Below are 22,280 nucleotides of genomic sequence, written 5' to 3'. Positions count from 1 at the left end.
CTATTACGTTCAGTCACACTAAAATCCCAACGTAGATTATACAGGCCAATAGTTATTTCCTGAGTCTATTTCTTCTATTCATTCGTAAGCTTTATTTATTTCTTCGTAGTTTTCATTTCCTTTGAAAATAGGTGTTCTGGTTGTGGGCAAATTGTAGGTAACTTAAAAAATATGGGTAGAAGTATCTTAACGTGAAAGTTTTCGAACAAATAAAAATAACAAAAGGCCGAATAGTAAATCAGAGGAATAAGTTATAAGGTCAGGCTACGAAACGAGCCCAGAAGATAACATAATAGAGTGGGAATCAAGATGAGATCAGGTCCCGGACTAGTAACCAAAAGAGATCGGATATCGCCAGTCAAAGAGCTCTGATAAGGCGATCACATAGGAGATCGGCGAGAAGTTTAGTCTTATATCCACCCTCTAGTTATAAGGCATCAGTGAGTTAAGAGAAGCTTTGTGTGGGTTTTTGGAGCCTTCAGGCGCTAGAATCCTTAGTTCAAGGTCCTTACGATATACGATCCTAATAAACACTTTAAGAGATCGGGGGAGAGTTCTTACCTAATTCTCATTCAAAATTTAAATAAAACATGGAGATCGAGGGAGAGTTCTTATCCGAGATCCTCCACTTAAAACTTCAAACCGAATACTTTAAGAGATCGGGGGAGAGTTCTTACCCGATTCTCAGTCAAAAATTTTAATAGGCGGAGATCGGAGAAGAGTTCTTATCCGAGATCCTTCACTCAAAATTTTAAACCCGATTCTCATTCAAATTTAAATAAAACACGGAGATCGGAGGAGAGTTCTTATCCGAGACCCTTCACTCAAAATTTTAAATAAAATATTTTAGGAGATCGGGAGAGTTCTTACTCGATTTTTGCCAAAATCTTAATAATGTACGCGGAGTTCGGAGGAGAGTTCTTATCCGAAATCTCCCACTTAAAACTCTAAAAAACATATATAGAGAGCGGTAGAAACTTCTTATCCGAGCTCTCTTAACAAAATCCAAATTAAAATAACACAACTCCAATACACAAGATAACTTTACTCGATACCTATTCACTAAAGGGCCATCTTGTGAACTCGTGTTCTTGAGCAACCCAAATTAAGTGAAATATCAAATATTCCTTTATGCTACACAAGGATTAACATTATCACTATCTCAACCCTCTAATTATCTTTTTAACCTATGAAGAGCATAACATTAAATCTGTTTACCCTCGTTGAGGGACGAGGCAGGGTGCCTAACACCTTCCCCGCCCGTATACGGACCCTGAACCTAGAATCTCTATTTTCGAAGTGGTTTTTTTTAATCTATTTTCATAAATGGTTCTCTTTAATTTTCCTCAAAATTAAAGTGGCGACTCTTCACTTTACCCACTTCAGTGAAGAGCTTCGTCAAGGCGATCACAAATTATCTTGCGACACCCAACATGCCTCATGTCATTCATCTTTTCCCAAATCACACGAGGCATGTCACCCCACAACTATTCTCAACATGCCTCATGTCAGACCCTAGGTATATCACCACTTAAACCTTTACCCTGGCCATTTTATCCTATTTCACCTCATCAGCCACACGACCTAAGCTTTCACTGTTCCTTTTATGGTGCACACCAAACAACCTTCCACCCACATACCTAAGCTACAAGCCATAAAAATGGCTAGTAACAGTGATTTTTCAACCCCAACACCAAATCCTACACCACCCAATGCTACACCCGAAATTCCCATTTCGTCTCTAAATTCCCAAATTCCCGATATGAACCCTAATTCCCCATTAATCCTCTCATTCTACCCCTAATCCCGATAATGCAACCTAAGATGCCACACCTTCCTCCCAAAAACACACAAAATTCGCCCCTTCCACTGTCTGTGAGTCACGAAAAAGAAAGAAATCAGTTCCTAGTTCCTTTGCTCGACCAAAACAGCCTAGGGTTGTTTCCCCACAACCTGTTAGTGCCAGGACCCTCTCTGCTGCCCAAGGTTCTATTTCTCCACAAGTCTCTTATGCTCTAACTAGGGTTCAATTGCCTCTGCATCATTCCCCAACTGTGTCTCAAACTGCTCCAGTTATCCCTCAATTTGGCGAAAAGGTAAATTCATTTTACCCATGGACTTTTAGAGATTTTGATATGAGAAAAAATTATGAGGCACTTGCTAAAAAGAAAATTCTAGCCACCAAGTACATTGATGAACACAGTCTCAGGGAGATAGGGCTTTATGACTATGTTAGTGAATATTTGGAGAATGTAAGTTGGAGTGATTTTGCTAAAATTCAAGAACCTACTTCTAAGGAATTGACATTTGAGTTTTTAAGCTCACAGAAATTGGATTTCCAGCCCATAAACAATAACCATAGGGACACCATTTCCTTTAGGTGTTTGGGTCAGGATAGGAAACTTGTCAATGCTCAAGTAAATGCTTTATTTGGTTTCTGTAATGATGGTGCAAAAGTGATTGAGTGGCAAAGGACTATTTATGACCACCCTCCATTTTGGAAGTCAATTGCACCATATGGAAAATATTATAACCCTAGTTCTGGTAAGGCCTCAACTATCCAAGACTTTACTCTTAGATACTTGTAAAGGTTCATGTCTCATACTATATTAGGCAGGGGGCACAGTAATGGAGTTGTAGGGAAAAATGATTTATTCTTTTTATGGTGCATGAAAGAGAAGAAAAAGATAAATGGTGCTTATTTTCTTTGCTCTCATATGGAACATATAGTCTCTAAGCAATCAGCTGGCAGTATAGTTATTGGAAGGATGGTGACTGTGATTGCCAAATCCTTTGGTTTTAACCCTGACCAATATGCTATGGTGTCTATGGTTGGCTAATCCTTTCTGAACAGGATTATCATGACTCAAATGAAAATTTGTATGAAAAGAGGTGATGTTTATGTATTTGTAGATGGGTAGACATGATGGTGAAGAGCAACAATCACAGGGTATAGGACAGCCACCTGATGCCGATCCTTCTAGCTCTCACCTACCTACTGTTGGACAATCAGATTTATTTGCTTTTCTTAAAAATTTGGAAGCCAAAATTGACAAGCTGAATGATGCACGGCAACCTGCCTTTGATGATAATTCTGATATTGTGGTTGCTCTAAAAGCTTTAGAAGCTAAGGTTGATGCAGTTGGTCAGAAGCAAGCCAAGGTTGAGAAAAAGATTAAAAAGAAATTTCCTTCATTCAGGAAAAAGCAAAAAATTCATGATAGAGAAATAATTGACATTTATAATAAGTTGGCAGCCTCTTTTAACCAGCTGTATAAATGGGGCCAAGACATTTTTGAAGAGATGAAGGCTATGGTAGAAAACCTGGATACTGCTTCTGAGAAATCCAATGAGCAAGCACCTGAATAGCAAATGAGCCAGTACAATCCACAAATGAAGAAGACCAACCAACTGTCTAGTTTTAGAAATTTGTTTTTGTTAGTTTTAGTTACCTTATGAAACTTTAGTTTTTAATTGTGTTAATTGGTTAGTCTGCTTTATAATTTCAACTGTTAATTTCCTGGTATTTGGAACTTCTATATGTTTTATCTATTTGTGAATGGTTCAATTTCTGTTTTTCTTTATTTCTGTTTGTTTCATGAATCTTAAGTTGGCTTATTCATTATTGCTGGCTGCATTGGTTTATTTTGATGTACTGCATGCATTGTCTTTGTAATCCAGATTTCTATCGAATTGATAATTTTCTTTAATCTTAGTCTCTATTGGCTATTGTAATAGCATTATCGATATTGCTTTTTGATAGTCATATAACTAGATTATTGAAAGTTTAGCAGCTGCTCTTCTGTTAGCTATTGCAATACAACATCTAAGATAACTTCTAGCCATTCACATGCCGGATGTTGAAACTGTTTTCCTTTAACATGCCTCGTACTAAGGGTTATGTTATCATGTGAGCTATTTGAATTGCTTTAAATTTGTAAAGTTGTTAAAATTCACCAAAATTTTCATGGAGCATAACATGCGCCATGTTAGTACCCAGTGTCAGTTGCTCAGCATTCAGCAAAGGGGCATGCTAATTTACCTTTACTTCAACATGCTTCATGCTTTTAGAACAACATGCCTCATGCTCCAAATACTTATAACTCACATGCCTCATGTACATATTCTGATCATTCAACACTAGGCATGTATGTTCTACATGGTAACTCTTTTCCACTCATTCTTGGTTTATATCTCTCGAGCTATCATTGATTGATTTCATTTACATTCTTGCCACTTCAATTAAGCCAATGAGGACATTGTCTCATTTGAGTTTAGGGGAGGGCAAAATTTTTTCAAAATTTTTAATCCTTTTTATTTACGTTACTTAAATTGCATCACTTATTTGCATTTCATTCATACTTAGTTACTTAGTTCACATACACCATACACCTACACCATGTAAATATATACACTTGCATATAGATATCATATAGATTATGTATAGTTTTTATTTCATTTTTTTATTTTATTTAATTTTTGCATTCATTTTAGAAATCATGCATACATAAAAAAAAATAAATTTCTACCTAATTCTTAGAAGATTGAGAATCATTTTGAAAAGTGATTTAGCTTGCCTCTAGATAGATTTGATGGATTGAAAGTTCCGGATTGGTATAAGGTTATAAGATTCTTAGCCAAGGGCCACCCAATTAATTACATTGAGTTTTGAGTGCTTAGAGAAAACTCTAGGGTAAGAAATAACTAATTATTTCTCACCGATTCTAGAACAAGCCTTCTAGACCTTTCGAGGTAAAATCTTAGTATTCACTTGAAAAGAGAAATGATCAAGGCAATCTTTGAATTTTAAATCCACATTTTTAGCCTTAACCAACCTCACTTTAAAATTTCCTTTTGAAACCAATTTAAGCCTTCATTTATACCCCTTATTTCCTTGGTACCCATAATCTACCTAGCCATAAACCTAAACACTTATCTACCCTTTATGAGAATAATTTGTTTAAGTGATAGATACAAAAAAAAAAAAAAAAAAGCATATAATAATCAAATGAGAGAAGTACTAAAGTAAAATTAACTAGCAATCATATCATGTTGTGAAAATTTATTTACCACTCAAGTATACAAAGAAATGTGTTTGGGGGTGGATTAAAAAGGGACAATTGCAATGCAAAATTCAATGTTATTTATGTAGTCCCTAAAAGAGTTTTAAAAATTGTATGTTAGCATTAGTGATTTATTATAAAGTTCTTCCTCCCATTTAATTCAAAAATAAATAAATAAAATAAAATAAAAATAAAAATAAAAGAAAAATGTATCTTAATCTTTTTAACAATTTAATTATTCTCATGTTTTGCTTTTCTTTTATCTTTTCTTTATTAGCCACATTATTACACCTTAGCCCCATTACAATCATTAAAAATCCTTTTGATCTCTTGATTATGTTTTGCTACATTAGTGGAGATTGGATTAGTTGGTTTGCCTATGGGATTGGCACATTATTCATCCATTTAACTATTTCCATCATCACTTGAGACATTTTAGTTTATGGATTGTTTTAGATCCTATTTGAGTATGATTTTTCTATGTAATTAATTGGTTTGGGTTTTATGGAATGAATAATTGACTCAAGGCTAAGTAGTGATAACTTTGGTGAGAATTGAATTCCTTATACCTTGAAGGTGGGTGTATAGTTTGTTGATGGCTAGAGGTAAGTTTGAGAGGTTAGATGAGTGATTTTCATGAATCTACGAAAAAAGATACCCCAATTGCATATAATTATTTTTAATTTGCTTGAGGACAAGCAAAGATTTGAGCTTGGGGGAATTTGATTAAACAATTTTATATAGATATTTTAGGTAGTTTTGCATCCATTTTGCCCTTTTAGTTTAGTAATTTTATGCTTTTAGTGCCTATTTTAGTTAATTTATTAATTTTAGTTTCATTATATTTGATTTTTGGAATTTTAATGTTTTTGATAGGTTTTAATAAGGTTTAAAGGCAAAAAGGTCAATATAGAAGAAATTTAAAGTGATTTGGAAGCTTAAAGTAGTGTAAAAAATGAAGAAAATTTGTTTAAGGAATAAGACCAGCTGAGATTTTCAAAGGCTTCAACATGCCTCGTGTTGAAGGTCGTGTAAAGATATGAGTCATCCAACAGGAATCCACATGAGGCATGTAGATTCAACACTGGGTCGTGTAAACAGAGACTTTGGAACAAAACACGCCGAAAGTTTCAAGGACTTCAACATACCCCGTGTAGCTAGTCGTGCAGAATCTAAAGGCTCCTCCTCCGAATCCACATGAGACATGTGGAAAATAACTTAAATCAACATGAGGCATGTGGAATGGCGCTGGCAGATTTGCTGACATGGAAAATTTTTCTCTTTTCACACCTTTTGTCTTTATCCCTTTAGAGACTATTTTTAGGGCAAAGTTTAAGGGGATATATAAACATCATATTCTCATTTTTTACCATAGGGAGAAAGAGAGAGAAAAATCAAAAGAGGAAGGAAAGAAGGAATCACGCCATTTTTCTGGAGGAAGGATACTTGCAGAGTGACGTTTTCCAGCTTTCATTTTCAGAAATTTGGATTCTATTTTTCTCGGTTCTTTTATTTTTAGTCTTATTTTCATGTTTTCTTGCTCTATTTCATATTTACTACTTGTAAATACAAGCATGAGTGAGTAGATACTTAGGATTTTAGAGTCTGGTGTAATGATTTAAGTTTTATTTATGGATTTAGAATAGTTTTAGCTAGATTTTAATATATATAAGTTTTTATTCTTATCTTATGTGCTTATTTACATATCCATTGTTGGTACTCTTTGGGTTTTGTTCTTAATCTTAGATTGAAGGACCGAGAGGTGAAAATCTATGATAGATAATCAAGATAATAAACTTAATCACCTAGTGTTACAAATAAACTAGTAGGTTAGGAGAAATTTCAAGTTGATTAAAGTGCTTAAAGGGTTTTGAGTAATTAAGCATCACATGAGAATGGGGTTTAGTTTCCTTTAAAACACTCTTTAGTTTGCTTGAAAGAGAAATTAAAGGAAATCAGAATCAACTTGCTTTAAACTTGTATTTCCCTTAATCTTGGTTTGCCTATCCAAATCCCAATGAAATTTACTTCATGAACCTCAACTCTAGAATTAATTTTTACCATTAATTAATTAAATCTTTAATTACTTGCTGAAATTTTAGTAAATTATTATAGTGCTTAGAAATTTAATTACTTATTTCATTATAATTTCCTTATTTTTCCAATTTAATTTGCTACATCTCTTACTCTATTTTTGCACAAATTATTGATAGCCCAAATAATCGTGACTTTTGTAGTTTGGTACTCAAAAAACAAATCTCTGTGGGATGATATCTTTTCTTTACTGCTTGAATGACCCGTATACTTGCGGAGTACGCATCAATATTTTTCTCCATTAACCCTATTTTTTAGTGATATATATATAATGCACGACTTAATTTAACACCAATGTAATCCACCTCATGCCATTTAAAGTCACTTGATAATTGCAACATATTATCACTTTATTGTAAAATAAAATTACATAACAACTTATTAATTACTTTCAAAACAGAAACCCACACTATAATTGTAAAATTATGAAATTATAATTTTTTCCTTTTACAAATAGCTTTTAAAAATTTTTTTAAAAAAATATATCTATCTATATAAAGTAGGCAAATATTTTAAAGGAGCTAAAATGTGACATTGTTTTTCACGATATTGTCACACGACATTCCCTGTAATTTACATTGCCTAGGTTTATGTGATTAAATTTGTTATTATTACAAAGTATTATATCGTATCTTTTAAAGAAAAAAAAATATATATATATAACCAATGCTACGATATAAAATTATGAAATTATATTAAGTGGCAATTTATTTATAAAATATAATTTATTTAATTTTATTAAATCTTCTCTATTTTATATTAATTTGTTATTAAATACTTTATATTTCTTTAATATATTATAAGTATATAACAAAATTTTAATAGTTAAAATGATGAAAATAATAATATGATTGAACAAATTTCAATGATTCCCTATTTTTAATCAATATTTCTATTATGTTATTATATTTTTATTATTTTTATTATGAAATCTTTATTAACAAGTTTGAGAGATAAAAATTAATAAAAATAAACTATAAAAAGTAATAAAAATGAAATGTAAAATAATTAATAAAAAAATTTAAGATATTATTTTATTTTCAAATATTAAAATTAGAAAATTTAAAATTTAAAATTTTTTATACATTAAAATTATTAGTAACTAAGTCATATATATATATATATATATATATATATATATATATATATATATATATATATATATGCACATAAAAAATAAAATTAGTCACTTCTTAATGCAAATAGATACAATATTTAATTAAAATTTTCTCTCAAACCTACTTAATAATATTTTAGTAACCAATGCACTAAAAAAATATAAACAATTCACATAAATATCATTAAGGTAATTTTCATCTTATAAAAATTTATTTATATGCATTTTATTGATATCTTATCATTTATTTTATATTTAATTTCAATTTATATTTATTCTTTGTATTCATTTTCCTATATGTTTTAGTTCCTTTTACAAATAGCTAGCTTTAAAAAAAAAAATTTAAAAAATCTATCTATCTATATAAAGTAGACAAGTATTTAAAAGGAGCTAACATGTGACATTATTTTTCACGATATTGTCACACGACATTCCTTGTAATTTACATTGCTTAGGTTTATGTGATTAAATTTGTTATTATTACAAAGTATTATATCATATCTTTTAAAGAAATATATATATATATATATATATATATATATATATAAAACCAATGCTGCGATATAAAATTATGAAATTATATTAAGTGGCAATTTATTTATAAAATATAATTTATTTAATTTTATTAAATCTTCTCTATTTTATATTAATTTGTTATTAAATACTTTATATTTCTTTAATATATTATAAGTATATAACAAAATTTTAGTGGTTAAAATGATGAAAATAATAATATGATTGAACAAATTTCAATGATTCCCTATTTTTAATCAATATTTCTATTATGTTATTATATTTTTATTGTTTTTATTATGAAATCTTTATTAAAAAGTTTGAGAGATAAAAATTAATAAAAATAAACTATAAAAAGTAATAAAAATGAAATGTAAAATAATTAATAAAAAAATTTAAGATATTATTTTATTTTCAAATATTAAAATTAGAAAATTTAAAATTTAAAATTTTTTATACATTAAAATTATTAGTAACTAAGTCATATATATATATATGCACATAAAAAATAAAATTAGTCACTTCTTAATGCAAATAGATACAATATTTAATTAAAATTTTCTCTCAAACCTATTTAATAATATTTTAGTAACCAATGCACTAAAAAAATATAAACAATTCACATAAATATCATTAAGGTAATTTTCATCTTATAAAAATTTATTTATATGCATTTTATTGATATCTTATCATTTATTTTATATTTAATTTCAATTTATATTTATTCTTTGTATTTACTTTCCTATATGTTTTAGTTCCTTTTACAAATAGCTAGCTTTTAAAAAAAATTTTAAAAAAATCTATCTATCTATATAAAGTAGGCAAGTATTTAAAAGGAGCTAACATGTGACATTGTTTTTCACGATATTGTCACACGACATTCCTTGTAATTTACATTGCTTAGGTTTATGTGATTAAATTTGTTATTATTACAAAGCATTATATCATATCATTTAAAATATATATATATATATAACCAATGCTGCGATATAAAATTATGAAATTATATTAAGTGGCAATTTATTTATAAGATATAATTTATTTAATTTTATTAAATCTTCTCTATTTTATATTAATTTGTTATTAAATACTTTATATTTCTTTAATATATTATAAGTATATATCAAAATTTTAATAGTTAAAATGATGAAAATAATAATATGATTGAACAAATTTCAATGATTCCCTATTTTTAATCAATATTTCTATTATGTTATTATATTTTTATTATTTTTATTATGAAATCTTTATTAAAAAGTTTGAGAGATAAAAATTAATAAAAATAAATTATAAAAAGTAATAAAAATGAAATGTAAAATAATTAATAAAAAAATTTAAGATATTATTTTATTTTCAAATATTAAAATTAGAAAATATAAAAATTAAAATTTTTTATACATTAAAATTATTAGTAACTACTTGTATTAACATAACTACTTTTACATACTAAAATCTAATTATAAGAGAGAATTATTTGAATTTGATGTCTAACTAATTTAATGTTATGTCTTTCAGTGATAAGTGTGATCACAAAATTAATAAAAAAAAAAAGAAGAGAATTTCAGAGGACCTTTTATAGAATATAATATGACATTAACTTAATCAAATTAAATTAGATTAGATATTTAATATTTAAATTTAAATTAAAATAATAATTTTTAAGTAAATAATTTTATAATGGTTAATTCGAATATTGAAAATATTTCATCTTTTCTCATATATGTAAATGATATCAAATTCAAATATATTCAGAGTAATTTAATTTTATTATTTTTAATAATTTTTTATATTTTCATTATTTTAGTCTTCTTATCTTTTATTTTAATTAAAATGCAATTAATATAAAAATAATATTATTTCCGTATATTGTAAGATAATAATAGTGTTTTAAAGTTTTAATGTTATTAATCATGTTTTTTGCCTTTTTATAAAAAAAAAGAAAATCATGCGTGTATTCTGTGCCAAAAAATATGTTAATCATTAATAATATTTTATTATTAAATCAAAGTTGAAATTCACATAAATCAGAATTTAGTGATCATGCATGCCAAAAATTGTGATATTTATTTTTATTTAAAAATATACTTGCTTTTTGGGAAGAAACTCCCAATTTCTTATAGCACACAGCATGATATCTTCACCAGATTTTTTACTTAATATTGTGGTTCTAAGTCAGTTGTATGGAGTTGACATGTCGGCTTGATTTTAGAATGGATCATCTTTATTAAGATTTAAAGCCACTGATTAATATAATTTTAATTTCAAAAATATTAATAATACAATTTTATATTATTTTAGAGAATAAATTATTTATAAAAAAACGAAATAAATAATGCAATTCCAAAGAAATTAAAAGAATATAGAGATAGTTTTCCAAACGTGTGAGGACATGCAAGGATTTTTTTATTATATATAAAATTTTTTTAATATTATATATAAATAAATTTCTATTTAAATTAAAAGTTGTATTTAGATGAAATTATTTATTATTTAAAGTTTTGTTTGTTAATATGTCTATAAATTTTCATTCATAGCTTATACATTTATATATATAGACTAATAATTAATTATATTATTGATGGATTATTGATAAATTATGAAGGTAAAAGAGGATATTAATGATGCAGCATGTAGACAAGCCCTTATCCAAAATCCTTAAACCCCATCAGAAGGTAACAATTTATTATTATTAGTATTATTATTTTAAAATTGTCATTTTCCAATTTGCATGACCTACAAAAGGGAAAGAGCTAAGCAGAACCATACACACAAGCTCTTCTCTCTTTGTTCTTCTTTCTAATTTAGAGTTTCATCTGTGCCTCATCAGCTATGGCAGCTGCATCTCCCAGGCTATCAAATCCTAAAAATGAACGCCTTATGTTTTGTTCATCAGACGACAATGCAAAGATACATCAAATTCAGTCCACTCATGATCCTGATGGCCATGAATTTTCTTTGAAACCTCTTCTTCATCTTCTTGAAGACATTTTCAACCGAGCTGCACCCACTGGCCTGGCTAGCATTTTTCATCAACAAGTACTACATATTTTTTCATTCTTTATTTGTTTATTTTTCTCAGTTTTAACATGAAGCTGATCATTTGTGACTTCATTGTAGGGAGCTCAGCAAGCAAAATTTCCCGCATTGGATGATAAGGCTCTCCAAGGCTTTGATGACATGCTACATGTTTTGTCATACACAATCAAGAAAATTTCCTGCGAGGCTAGTATATGATTCTTCCCACAGTATTCAATTTTACAGGATTCTGAATTTCTGATGTTGTGATATAGGTTTTCCAACATGTATCCTGCAAAAGCTCTGGTGGTAGAGATCCACATGCTACAACATTGGCAATATTTAAGTTGCTATCAAGCTACTCATGGGACACAAAGGTGGTGCTAGCCTTATCAGCTTTAGCGGTAAACTATGGAGAATTCTGGCTCGTCGCCCAGCTTTACCATACAAACCCGCTGGCCAAAGCAGTTGCAGTGCTTAAGCAATTGCCAGAAGTATTCGAACGTGCTGACGCATTGAAACCAAAGTTTGAGGAAATCAACAACCTTATCAAGGCTACTTTGGATGTTGCAAAATGCATTGTTGAATTCAAAGAGCTTCCATCTCAGTTCGTCACTTCTGATGCGCCAGAAATGTCGAATGCTGCTACTAATATCCCTACTGCTGTTTACTGGGCCATCAGGAGTGTTGTGGCTTGTGCTACACAAATTACTGACCTCACTGGCTTGAGCCATGAGTATGTCTTTAGTTCTACAAAGCCTTAAATACTCAACAATTAATTCTGCCTTATTTTTCACTACAGCATTCTAGCTTGTAAACATATGCTCCTGCATCTTACCTTCTGAACGCAGGTACATAACATCGATTACGGAAGCATGGGAACTATCAAGTTTGGCACTCAAGGTCAGAAGCATTCATGAACATCTCATGACACAACTCAGTTTTTGTTATCATCATATAGGTGAGTATCGCACCCGTTCAGAGACTTCAGGTAGAAGAAGGCAGAAATATTTTGCATTTATGGAAGTGACAACCCAGACTGGATCACAGAATTCAATACTAAAATGAAAGAAATTTGAAGTGTTGGTGTACATATTGAAAATGATGAAGGCAGCTGATTGTTTCTGCATGTAATGGCTGTGATACTAAGTGCTGTGTTACATTAGATTATGTTCTCTTCATATTTTATTATGTTCTAAAGATATATATATATATATATATATATATATATATATTTCTTATGCTGTAATATTCTAGAACTTATTAGTGTAAATGTGTTTTATGGAGGAGCTTAGTTTAAGCTGGAAAGATGGAGACAAATGGAGACAAACTTCCTTAATTTATGGAAAGTAAGTATTGACTAAGTACATGATGTATTTTTTATTTATAAAGCTAATAAGAAACATAATGAAGCGTTCCCTTTCCATTTTTTCTCTCTTCTTTACTTAAATACACTCTTATTTTCTCAAGAAAATGGTGTATGTTGCCAGTAGTGAACATGTGAGACACATTTTAGTTACCATCAATGAAGAAATGCACAGTATAGTTTGTTCTCTTTCACAAAATTGCATTTCTTTTGGCTTCGGTTGGAGAGTATGAGAAGATCAATATGTCGACTACGACAATCAATCAGCTCAGATCATATTCAGGAAGCAGTGTCTGCTGTGCCCTGCTACTAGATAGTACTGATGAGGGATTGGCAGTAATAGGGAGAGGAAGTACAACAGATATTGTATAACTTCAAGGAAGAAAGACATTGGAATGCTTGAATAAGTTTTCAGAGTGGGGAGAAAATGTGATGAAGTTAGGATTATGAATTAAATGGACATTTTTACATGAAGGAGAGAATGGGGAAATAAATTCTTCATAATCATTACCAATCACCTAAATGGGGCTTGGGAAATAACAAGCAATTAAAAAAAATGTCAGATAAATCCAAGGCTCAAAGGAATTGATAGCCTCTCATTCTGATCAACACCTGAAATTTATTCAACAATCAGGCTACAAGGGGTTTGTTACAGATCGGTTAAGAACATGATAAAAGATAAAGAGATAAGAGTAGATTTTGCAATGTTGTAGCCCAAAATGCACTGAAACAACAATGAAACAATAAATTTTATAGGAGAATACATGCTGCTTTTTACTGTTCAAGCCCATTCCTTCAACTAAAACATCACTTGTCTTAAATTTCTTCCTAAATATATGGAACATCACATTTTTCTAAACAAGTTTTAACTTCTTTGTTCTTCTCAGCTTCCCTAGTTGAATGAAACTTAACATGATATGCTTCATCTTTCCATATTGGAATTTTAAAAAATGGAAATTGTAGATTTGTTGTCACATCTGACCTTTGTGGCTTTATGTTGTTCTACTCCAAGGTCTTTAAGAATCTTTCTCAACCAAATAGCTTGGTTTGCTGCTGCTACATGCTCAGCTTCAGCAGTAGACTGAGCTACAACCTCTTGTTTTCTTGAAACCCATGAAAACATGCCTGATTCCGGTGAAAAACAATAGCCAGTTGTACTCTTTATGTCACCAATGATTCCAGCCCAGTCACCATCCACAAATTCATCCGAGCTTCCATTCTTCATTGATCTAAACCAGATTCCAAGTTGAGTTGTCCTTTTAAATACCTCAACACTCTTTTTGCTGCTGCAAATGAGTTTGTGATGGCTGCGGCATAAATCTGGAAAGATACTAGCTGAATACATTAAATCGAATACATTAAATCTGATGTGAATATTCAAGGGGGAAAACCTGATATGTATCTCTGCATTTGGAATCTTTTCATTCGAGTATTTTTCAATTAAGCTAAATCATTGATTAGTTTTCCTTTCTTTTCTGTTATTCTTCAACTTTAACATAATTATTGAAGAGTGAACTATACTCCAAGCTCTTGTAGTCTTGTGCAAATTGTTGAGTCCGCTGCCTTGCTATATGTTGGCTTCTGCTTGAAGTTTAGGAGTTGGTGGTTGAGATGTGCACAAAATGAGAGGTTCCAACACGGCCAAATGTAATGGAAGTTAACCCAAGTGCTCTTTTTTTTTTTATCACAAATTTTTAAAATTTTATATTCAGTACCCTTTCATTTAGAAACTGTGTGATGACAAATTTGAATCCCAATAAGCTCAATTTAAAGTATATATATATATATATATATATATATATATATATATATATATATATATATTGAAAGAGTTCACTGTGCTCTTTGATACTGGAAATCAATCTGTCCTTCGGAAACATGAACATCTTCCACTTCAATAGGAAGAGTTCACCAGTAAGACGCAACAACATATTATTCAATCACCTCATTAATTCAACCAAAAAATTAGCACAATCCCAACAATATTGAACAAAACGCAGCAGCTATATTGTAGTAAATTAGGGCCTTGTGGAGTATGTCCTGGTGGAGGAAATTGCTTACTTCACTTTACATTTAACAAAGCCATTGAAGAACGCAGTGCCTATCGAAAGCGATCAAATAAAAAACAGAGTAAATTGATTTCAAGAGACTTGAAAAGAAAGAACCTTTCTTTCTTTTCTAATGGCCATGAAGAATATAAAGACATTGGCATTGATTGGAGTAATCTTTGCCCAGAATAATGGAAATGACATTTTAGTTTGACATTATTAATGCTATAATTTGGTTTCAGGCTCGCTATATAGACAGAGGCGGCCCTGGTTTATTTAGAGCTGTTTGGCTTAGATTGTTAACTAATGGTTACTAGCTTAGCTATGTTTAGTGTGTTCGGTAAAACTAATAAAGATTATATCATAAAATTTATTTTATTATTAAAATAAATATAAATTTATAAATTTATTGTATTATATTTTTTATAAGCATTTATTATATTATATTATTAAAATAAATATATAATTATTGATTTATTATATTATATTATTTATTTTATTATTTAAATAAGAAAATAATTAAATTTCTTAAAAAATATATTTATAAAATAATAAAGTAATTATTATAATTGATTAAGAAAAAAAATCTTATAAATAATTTTAAGTTTTTAGATACAAAAATGTATTTTTTATAATAAATAAATATTTTATATTTTATGTTATTAATAAAAAAATATTTTAATAAAGTTGCAATTTAGTAATTAAGAAGTTAATATTGTAAATGAAAAATATAGAAGCAAACAATATTAATAGTAGTGATTTTCGAATTATATGAAAAAAAATTAATATAGTCTGAACAAAAAATAAAATCAAATTAGTTATTGAGAAACAACTCTTAAAATAGAATTAATACAAACTGTAGCTGTTTGGTGTCTATTGGTTATCAACTGCATTCAATAGGTGAACTAAATACCCTTTAATTTGTTATATAAATAGTTCATTAATTTAACCCTAACAATATTAATTAAATATATTTTAATTAAATATTTATAAATAACTTATGATTTAACTAAAATTCACATGATCCAAAATAGAGTTGAAAATTAATATATAATTATTATATTTTAATACAATTAACTATTTAATTTCTTTATTTTAAAAAAATTATACTATTTAGTATTTTATTTTTATCTGCTAAATTATTTATTTTTTAATGAAATTTTCTATTAGTGAATGAATTTTAATATAGGTCAAATTATTACTAAAATGAAAAAAAGCTTAAAAAGTTTTAAAATTATTTAGTCAAAATTTTAAAGATAAAATGAATTTTTAAATATATTTTACAATAATTTATTTTTTAAAATTATGAAAGATATAAATAATTTTTAAATTTTTAATTAAAAATTATATTTTTATTATTTGTAAGTGTACATATTTTTCATATCTTTCGTTATTTTTTATAAAAAATAAAAATTGGAGTTTTTTTTTTTAAAAAAAAAATAATTCTTTCGTTTTCTTGCTTAAATTTCAGTGGCACAAAGTTTGTTGGTCCAACAAGGAGTCATTTTCATTACACTTTTAGGCAAGTAACCACAATTACAATTTTTCTTTTCAGCGTCCTTGCTAATCAAGGACAATACAATGTTAATAGGAGATTTAGACACAAGCATGAACCTTATGTGAGCTCATGGAACTACATGGGCCTTTGGATCATGTCCCAGTTAGGGTTCTTCCTGTAAAGATTACTCTCAAAACTCATTTAAAAAAAAAAATTATTAAAACAACAGTGTCTAAGATAACTGAATAACATTTCTTTTCACAAGTTTTTCATAACCAAAGATAATAATTTATTGAATAGCCACAAAGGGCACCAAGGAGCACGCAAAAGAAAACTGGATCATGGGATTGCACAGAAAAGCATTTTTTTTCTGTGAAAGACAATGAGCAGCTGTATCACATGATCTTCTAACATAAGCAAAAGTAGAACCAAAACAACAAAATAATTAAAAAGATTTTTGTTAAGGATCTGGGGAGTCCAAAGTATTTGAGGAGAATCTTTCGTGATAGGTCTTAAGAATACACTAATGAGTTTGATACTACATCCAATCTAAGTCCTTCCCACTTATGTCTCTTATTCATCCTATCTTTTTTTTTTGTGAAAATTTTACACTTACATACTCCCTACAACATTGTATCTCTAACATGGAGGTTGAATCCAAGAGCTTGGATTAATAATTAAAGCAACTATTAATTAATTTGATTATAAAGGTGGGAGAAAAAGAGAATGTAAAAGGGATAAAATGATAATTTTATTTTTTGAAAGAAAATGGCAAAAAGGGTAATTTTGTATCTTTTAACTCAGAAACTTTTATGTTAGAAGGATTTTTCTTAAACAAAATTAAAGTTAAGTAATTTTCTCATAACGAATTGAAGTTTAAGGATAGAAATGAAGTAACCCTCTAAGTTCAAGGATGGTTGATGTAATTTACCCAGTTTATAGGTCAAACAATTTGAATGCATTAACATGGGTTTAATCAATTCATTTCATATCTCTTTCTTAGGCAGTTCAATTGCAAAACTAGATTAATTTTATATTCGATTCTCCAAGTTGATCTGCTAATCCGACTTATGTTTAATAATACTGAATATATTCCTTTTATTTTTTATTTGTTTTACTTCTCTCATTTTTAACGTCAAAGCTGATCGTTTGCAACCTCATCGTATTATTTGGGAAAATTATATAGTAAAGCAGTTATTCCATGTAAGTTATCTTATATAGAATGGTAATCCAATAATGAGTAATATGCAGTATGTATGAGTCCTAATAAGTAAATATATATGTAGGGTGGATCCTATAATTTTATAATCACCTCTCAATTTTTTTTTAATATAACTGTATTTATATACCTGTCTAAATACTATTTGTTTGATATTCCATGTCACATTCTAATATGAAATTACTGCGATACTATATAATTTCTCATTACTGGAGTCCTATTTATTAAAAAAATACTAAATAAATAATTATTAGTAGTAATAATAACTAATCGAATTCACATTTAATCATTTTAGTTTTTGGGCTATAGTAGCATCCAAAATACATATGAATAATTTTAATTAAAATAATGTTTTTAATTTAAATTACAATATAATGTGAAGGGTTAGGGATTCTATATATTTATTACGACTAGCATTTGAAGTACGTACATTAAAATAGTTTATAATGTGTAATTATTTTATTATATTGAAATGTTTTCATATTCATTATTTTATTGTTGTTGGAAAATTTTTTCATATTTACAGTAAAATTGTAATTTTTTTTTTATTTATGAAAATTTATTTGCTTTGATAACTCTATGTTGTATTAGTATTAATTTAAATGTTTATTCCTATTAATAATTTATTTAGTGTTAAATAATTAATAATAATATATTATTACTATTGATTACTTTTAATTCAATAATAAGTATTAAGATTGATAATCCATTATCAAGAAAAAAAAAATAGGCAACCTATCATATTCATTAAGAATTATGAAAACCTAAAATATAAAAATTACTTGTATGATCAAAATAATATTTATATATATGTTTAAGAATATATTTATTAGTTGGAGTATATGAGAAACTTTTAAATTAAAAATATTATTTTTTTCCCTTCAAAGTATATGGATTGATATTGTGATATAGATAATTTTTTAGAGAATTACAAATAATAATTTTCATATATTTTAATCGATCTTTTTAATATGAATAAAGAAATAAAAATAATTTATATTAGGACGTAGCATTTTGGTTGCATATGCATCAAAATAGTTGTAGCATGTAATTATTTTATTTATATATAAAATAATCAAATATCAATTTAATTACTTAGTTAAGATATTAAATTTTAACAATAATTAATATTATAATTTAATTACTACAATATAATATATAGATATTTGAAATGTTTTCATATCCATTATTTTATTTTATTGTTGTTAGAAAATTTTTTAAATATTTACAATACAATCATAAATAAATTTTTTGAATTATGATAATTTATTTTCTTTGACAACTATATGTTGCATTAGTATTAATTTAAATGTTTATGCCTATTAATAATTTATTTGGTGTTAAATAATTAATAATGATATATTACCATTATTAATTACCTTTAATTCAATAATAAGTATTAATATTGATAATTCATTATAAAAAAAAAAATTAGGCAACCTATCATGCTCATTAAGAATTATGAAAACCTAAAATATAAAAATAACTCATATGATCATAATAATATTTACACATATGTTGAAGAATATATTTATTAGTTGGAGTTTATAAGAAAATTTTAAATTAAAAATGTTAGTTTTTACTTTAGAAGTTTATATATTGACATAAATAATTTTTTAAAAAATTACAAATAATAATTTTCATATATTTTAATTAATCTTTTTAATAAGAATAAAGAAATAAGAAAATTAATTTATATTAGAAAGTAGCAATTCAATACTGCTTTTATTTTTTTTAATTTTTTTAAAAGAGATCATATAGTTGACTATTTATTTTCTAAATACATTTTCATGCATAAATAAGATATTATATTATTAAGTAGTACAAAAATTGAAATTTTTATATTTTAAAAAAGTTTACATTTATGAATTTTTAACAGGTAAGTAAAAAAAATTTTAAATTTTAATAGAAACAATTCACTTAGAATACAATATTAATATCATAATTATTATAAATAACAAAATTATTTTAAAAATTAAAATATTTTTATCCTTTTTATAAGTCCGTCTTCCCATGAAATAAAGGTTTTAAATAGGATGTTTATCTATTTAAATAATAAAATTTTAATTTTAATTAAAAATTACTAGAAAATAATAAAATTTTAATTCTTTTTTAATTTGGATATTTTTAAGTATTAATATTATTCAACTCAATAAAATATCATTTTAATTAATTAGCTAAAAAAGTAGCCTTTAATTTATTTATTGTTATATTCTTTGTTGAATCAATAATTTAAAACAAAATTTGAAAGTAAAATAAAAATATAAATAAAAAGTAATTATAAAAATAAAATAAACTAATTTAAATATAAAAATAAATTAAATTTATAAATAGAATTTTAATTTTTTTAGAATTACTTATCAAATCAAAATAAAAAATTATAAATATAATTTTAATTATTTATAAATAAATTTTTAACTATTAAAATTCTAATTATAAATAAATTTTATTTTTTAAATAATTTACCTTGGTTTATTATAAAAGTTGATATTTTTTTAAAACACGAACCATACATTTTTTTTATTATGAATTTATGATTTATTTAATTTTTTTTATAAAATTTTATTTAATTTGTAATAACAATTTTAATTAATAAATCAAAGTTAAGTATATGTAAAATTAAGATTTTAAATTTATATAAACTCTAAATTAATTTAAGTAATAAAAGACAAATAACATAAAAAAATTAAGAATATTTTTGTTCTTTAAAAATCACCCCTCATTCATATATTTATATATATTATAGGTTAGAATTACTTGTGAGTTGTGAGTTGAAATATGTATAAATATTTTTGAAATAGAATTTATAATTAGTAAAATTTTAATTTATGTTGATTAATATTTTTATAAATAATATAAACATGTAAGAATATTTTAGAAAGTTCAAAAATTCACACTCTCATTCATGCTTTTATACACTAAATTTTTTAGCATTGCATCTATAATTTATTATTAACTTATAAATATTTAATTTTAGTAAAATAAAAAATATATCACTACAAAAGACAATCCGTGTTGCAACCAATTATTATAACTGACTGAAATCAATTGTTGCTAACAAACAATTTTACAATTGATGTGTGATTTCAATTTTTTTTAGTAAAATAATTAATTTTAAAAAAATTTAGCAATCGATTCAAGAATCAATTGTTATTAGCAACCAATTTATAATTGCTTATTAAAATCGATTGCTATTAATAACCAATTTATAATTGGTTGCTAAATTTGTTACTAATTGATATTAAAAAAATGTTAAATATATAATTAGTAACCGATTGCAAAATCGATTGCTAAAATCTGTTACTAATAACAATCAATTTTAAAATTAGTTGCTAATAACAATTGATTTAGAGAATCAGTTGCTAAATTAAAGAATTATTTTAATTGGCTCCATAATTAAATAATCAGTTATTTACAACTTATTTCTTGTCGATTGCTATTAGCAATCGATTTTTGCAATCAATTGTAAATTAGTTGCTAAATTTTTTTTCTTAAAAATTCTTATCCAATTTTTTTATTTTATTTTTTTGAATTATTTTATTTTATTTTTTTGATTTGCAACCGATCTGTGAATAAGTTGTTAATGCTTTTTTTCTCTATCAATTCCCACCCAATTTTTTGTTTTTTGTTTTTTTTTTTAATTTATAACCGATTAGCAAATTGGTTGCTAATATTAATTGATTTTTAAAACTAATTAAAATTTTACAACCAATTGAGAATCGGTAGTAATTACTATTGACAATCGATTTTATAGCTAATTTTGCAATCGATTTTTTGTCCTATAAATTAGTGCCTTTTTTTTATTTTGATGTAAATCGATTACTATTAGCAACTAATTTCTGCAATCGATTGAAATCATTTGTAACCAATTGCGAATCGGTTGTAATTTTCTCAAAAAAAATTCTTGTCTAATTTTTAAAAGAAATTAGCAACCAACAATCGATTGCTAAAATCAGTTGCTAATTCACTTATATAAACTACTACTCGTTTTATTTCCCCACTACTATTTTTTTTCTACTACTTATTTTTTCTCTATTTCTTCCATTTTCTCTCTTTTCTTCAATTTTTTTTATTTTCATTTTTTTATTTATCATCTTTTCTTTTCTAAAATATTTTCTTTATTATTTTTTCTTTCTCATCTATTTTCTTCATCATTTTTTTTCTCATTTATTTTCTTCTTTATCATTTTCTTTTTCATATATTTTCTTCTTCTTCATCTTTTTCTTTCTTATCTATTTTCTGCTTCATGATATTTTTCTTTCTCATCTATTTTCTTTACAATCTTTTTCTTTCTCATCTTTTTTCTTCTTCATTTTCTTTTCTTTCTCATTTTTTTACTTACTTTAT

General features: G+C 26.6%; 1 protein-coding gene and 1 non-coding gene across 2 annotated transcripts; one reads left to right on the top strand and one right to left on the bottom strand.

Moving 5' to 3' along the window:
• Nucleotides 1-11,234: 11,234 nt before the first annotated feature.
• Nucleotides 11,235-12,541, top strand: LOC110644837 (uncharacterized). The gene is made up of 3 exons (XM_058128921.1): nucleotides 11,235-11,459; nucleotides 11,593-11,823; nucleotides 11,905-12,541. Exons 1-3 carry the CDS (start codon nucleotides 11,406-11,408, stop codon nucleotides 12,019-12,021), a joined length of 402 nt encoding a protein of 133 aa, XP_057984904.1. The 5' UTR covers nucleotides 11,235-11,405; the 3' UTR covers nucleotides 12,022-12,541.
• Nucleotides 12,542-14,962: 2,421 nt separating this feature from the next.
• On the bottom strand, nucleotides 14,963-15,094 carry LOC131170169 (small nucleolar RNA snoR137). The gene has a single exon (XR_009141105.1). It is a non-coding gene; the product is annotated as a small nucleolar RNA snoR137 (small nucleolar RNA).
• Between the last annotated feature and the right edge of the window lie 7,186 nt (nucleotides 15,095-22,280).

The sequence above is a fragment of the Hevea brasiliensis genome, chromosome 10 (genome assembly GCF_030052815.1).
Source record: "Hevea brasiliensis isolate MT/VB/25A 57/8 chromosome 10, ASM3005281v1, whole genome shotgun sequence".
In the NCBI taxonomy this organism is placed as follows: domain Eukaryota; kingdom Viridiplantae; phylum Streptophyta; class Magnoliopsida; order Malpighiales; family Euphorbiaceae; genus Hevea; species Hevea brasiliensis.
The sequence above is the reverse complement of the archived record's forward strand: the minus strand, read 5'-3'. Positions and strand labels throughout refer to the sequence as shown.

Coding starts and splice junctions, on each gene's coding strand:
- LOC110644837 (XM_058128921.1), top strand. CDS start 11,406: ATGATGCAGCATGTAGACAAGCCCTTATCCAAAATCCTTAAACCCCAT. Junction 11,460..11,592: donor TCCTTAAACCCCATCAGAAG/GTAACAATTTAT, acceptor TTTCTAATTTAG/AGTTTCATCTGTGCCTCATC. Junction 11,824..11,904: donor CTAGCATTTTTCATCAACAA/GTACTACATATT, acceptor ACTTCATTGTAG/GGAGCTCAGCAAGCAAAATT.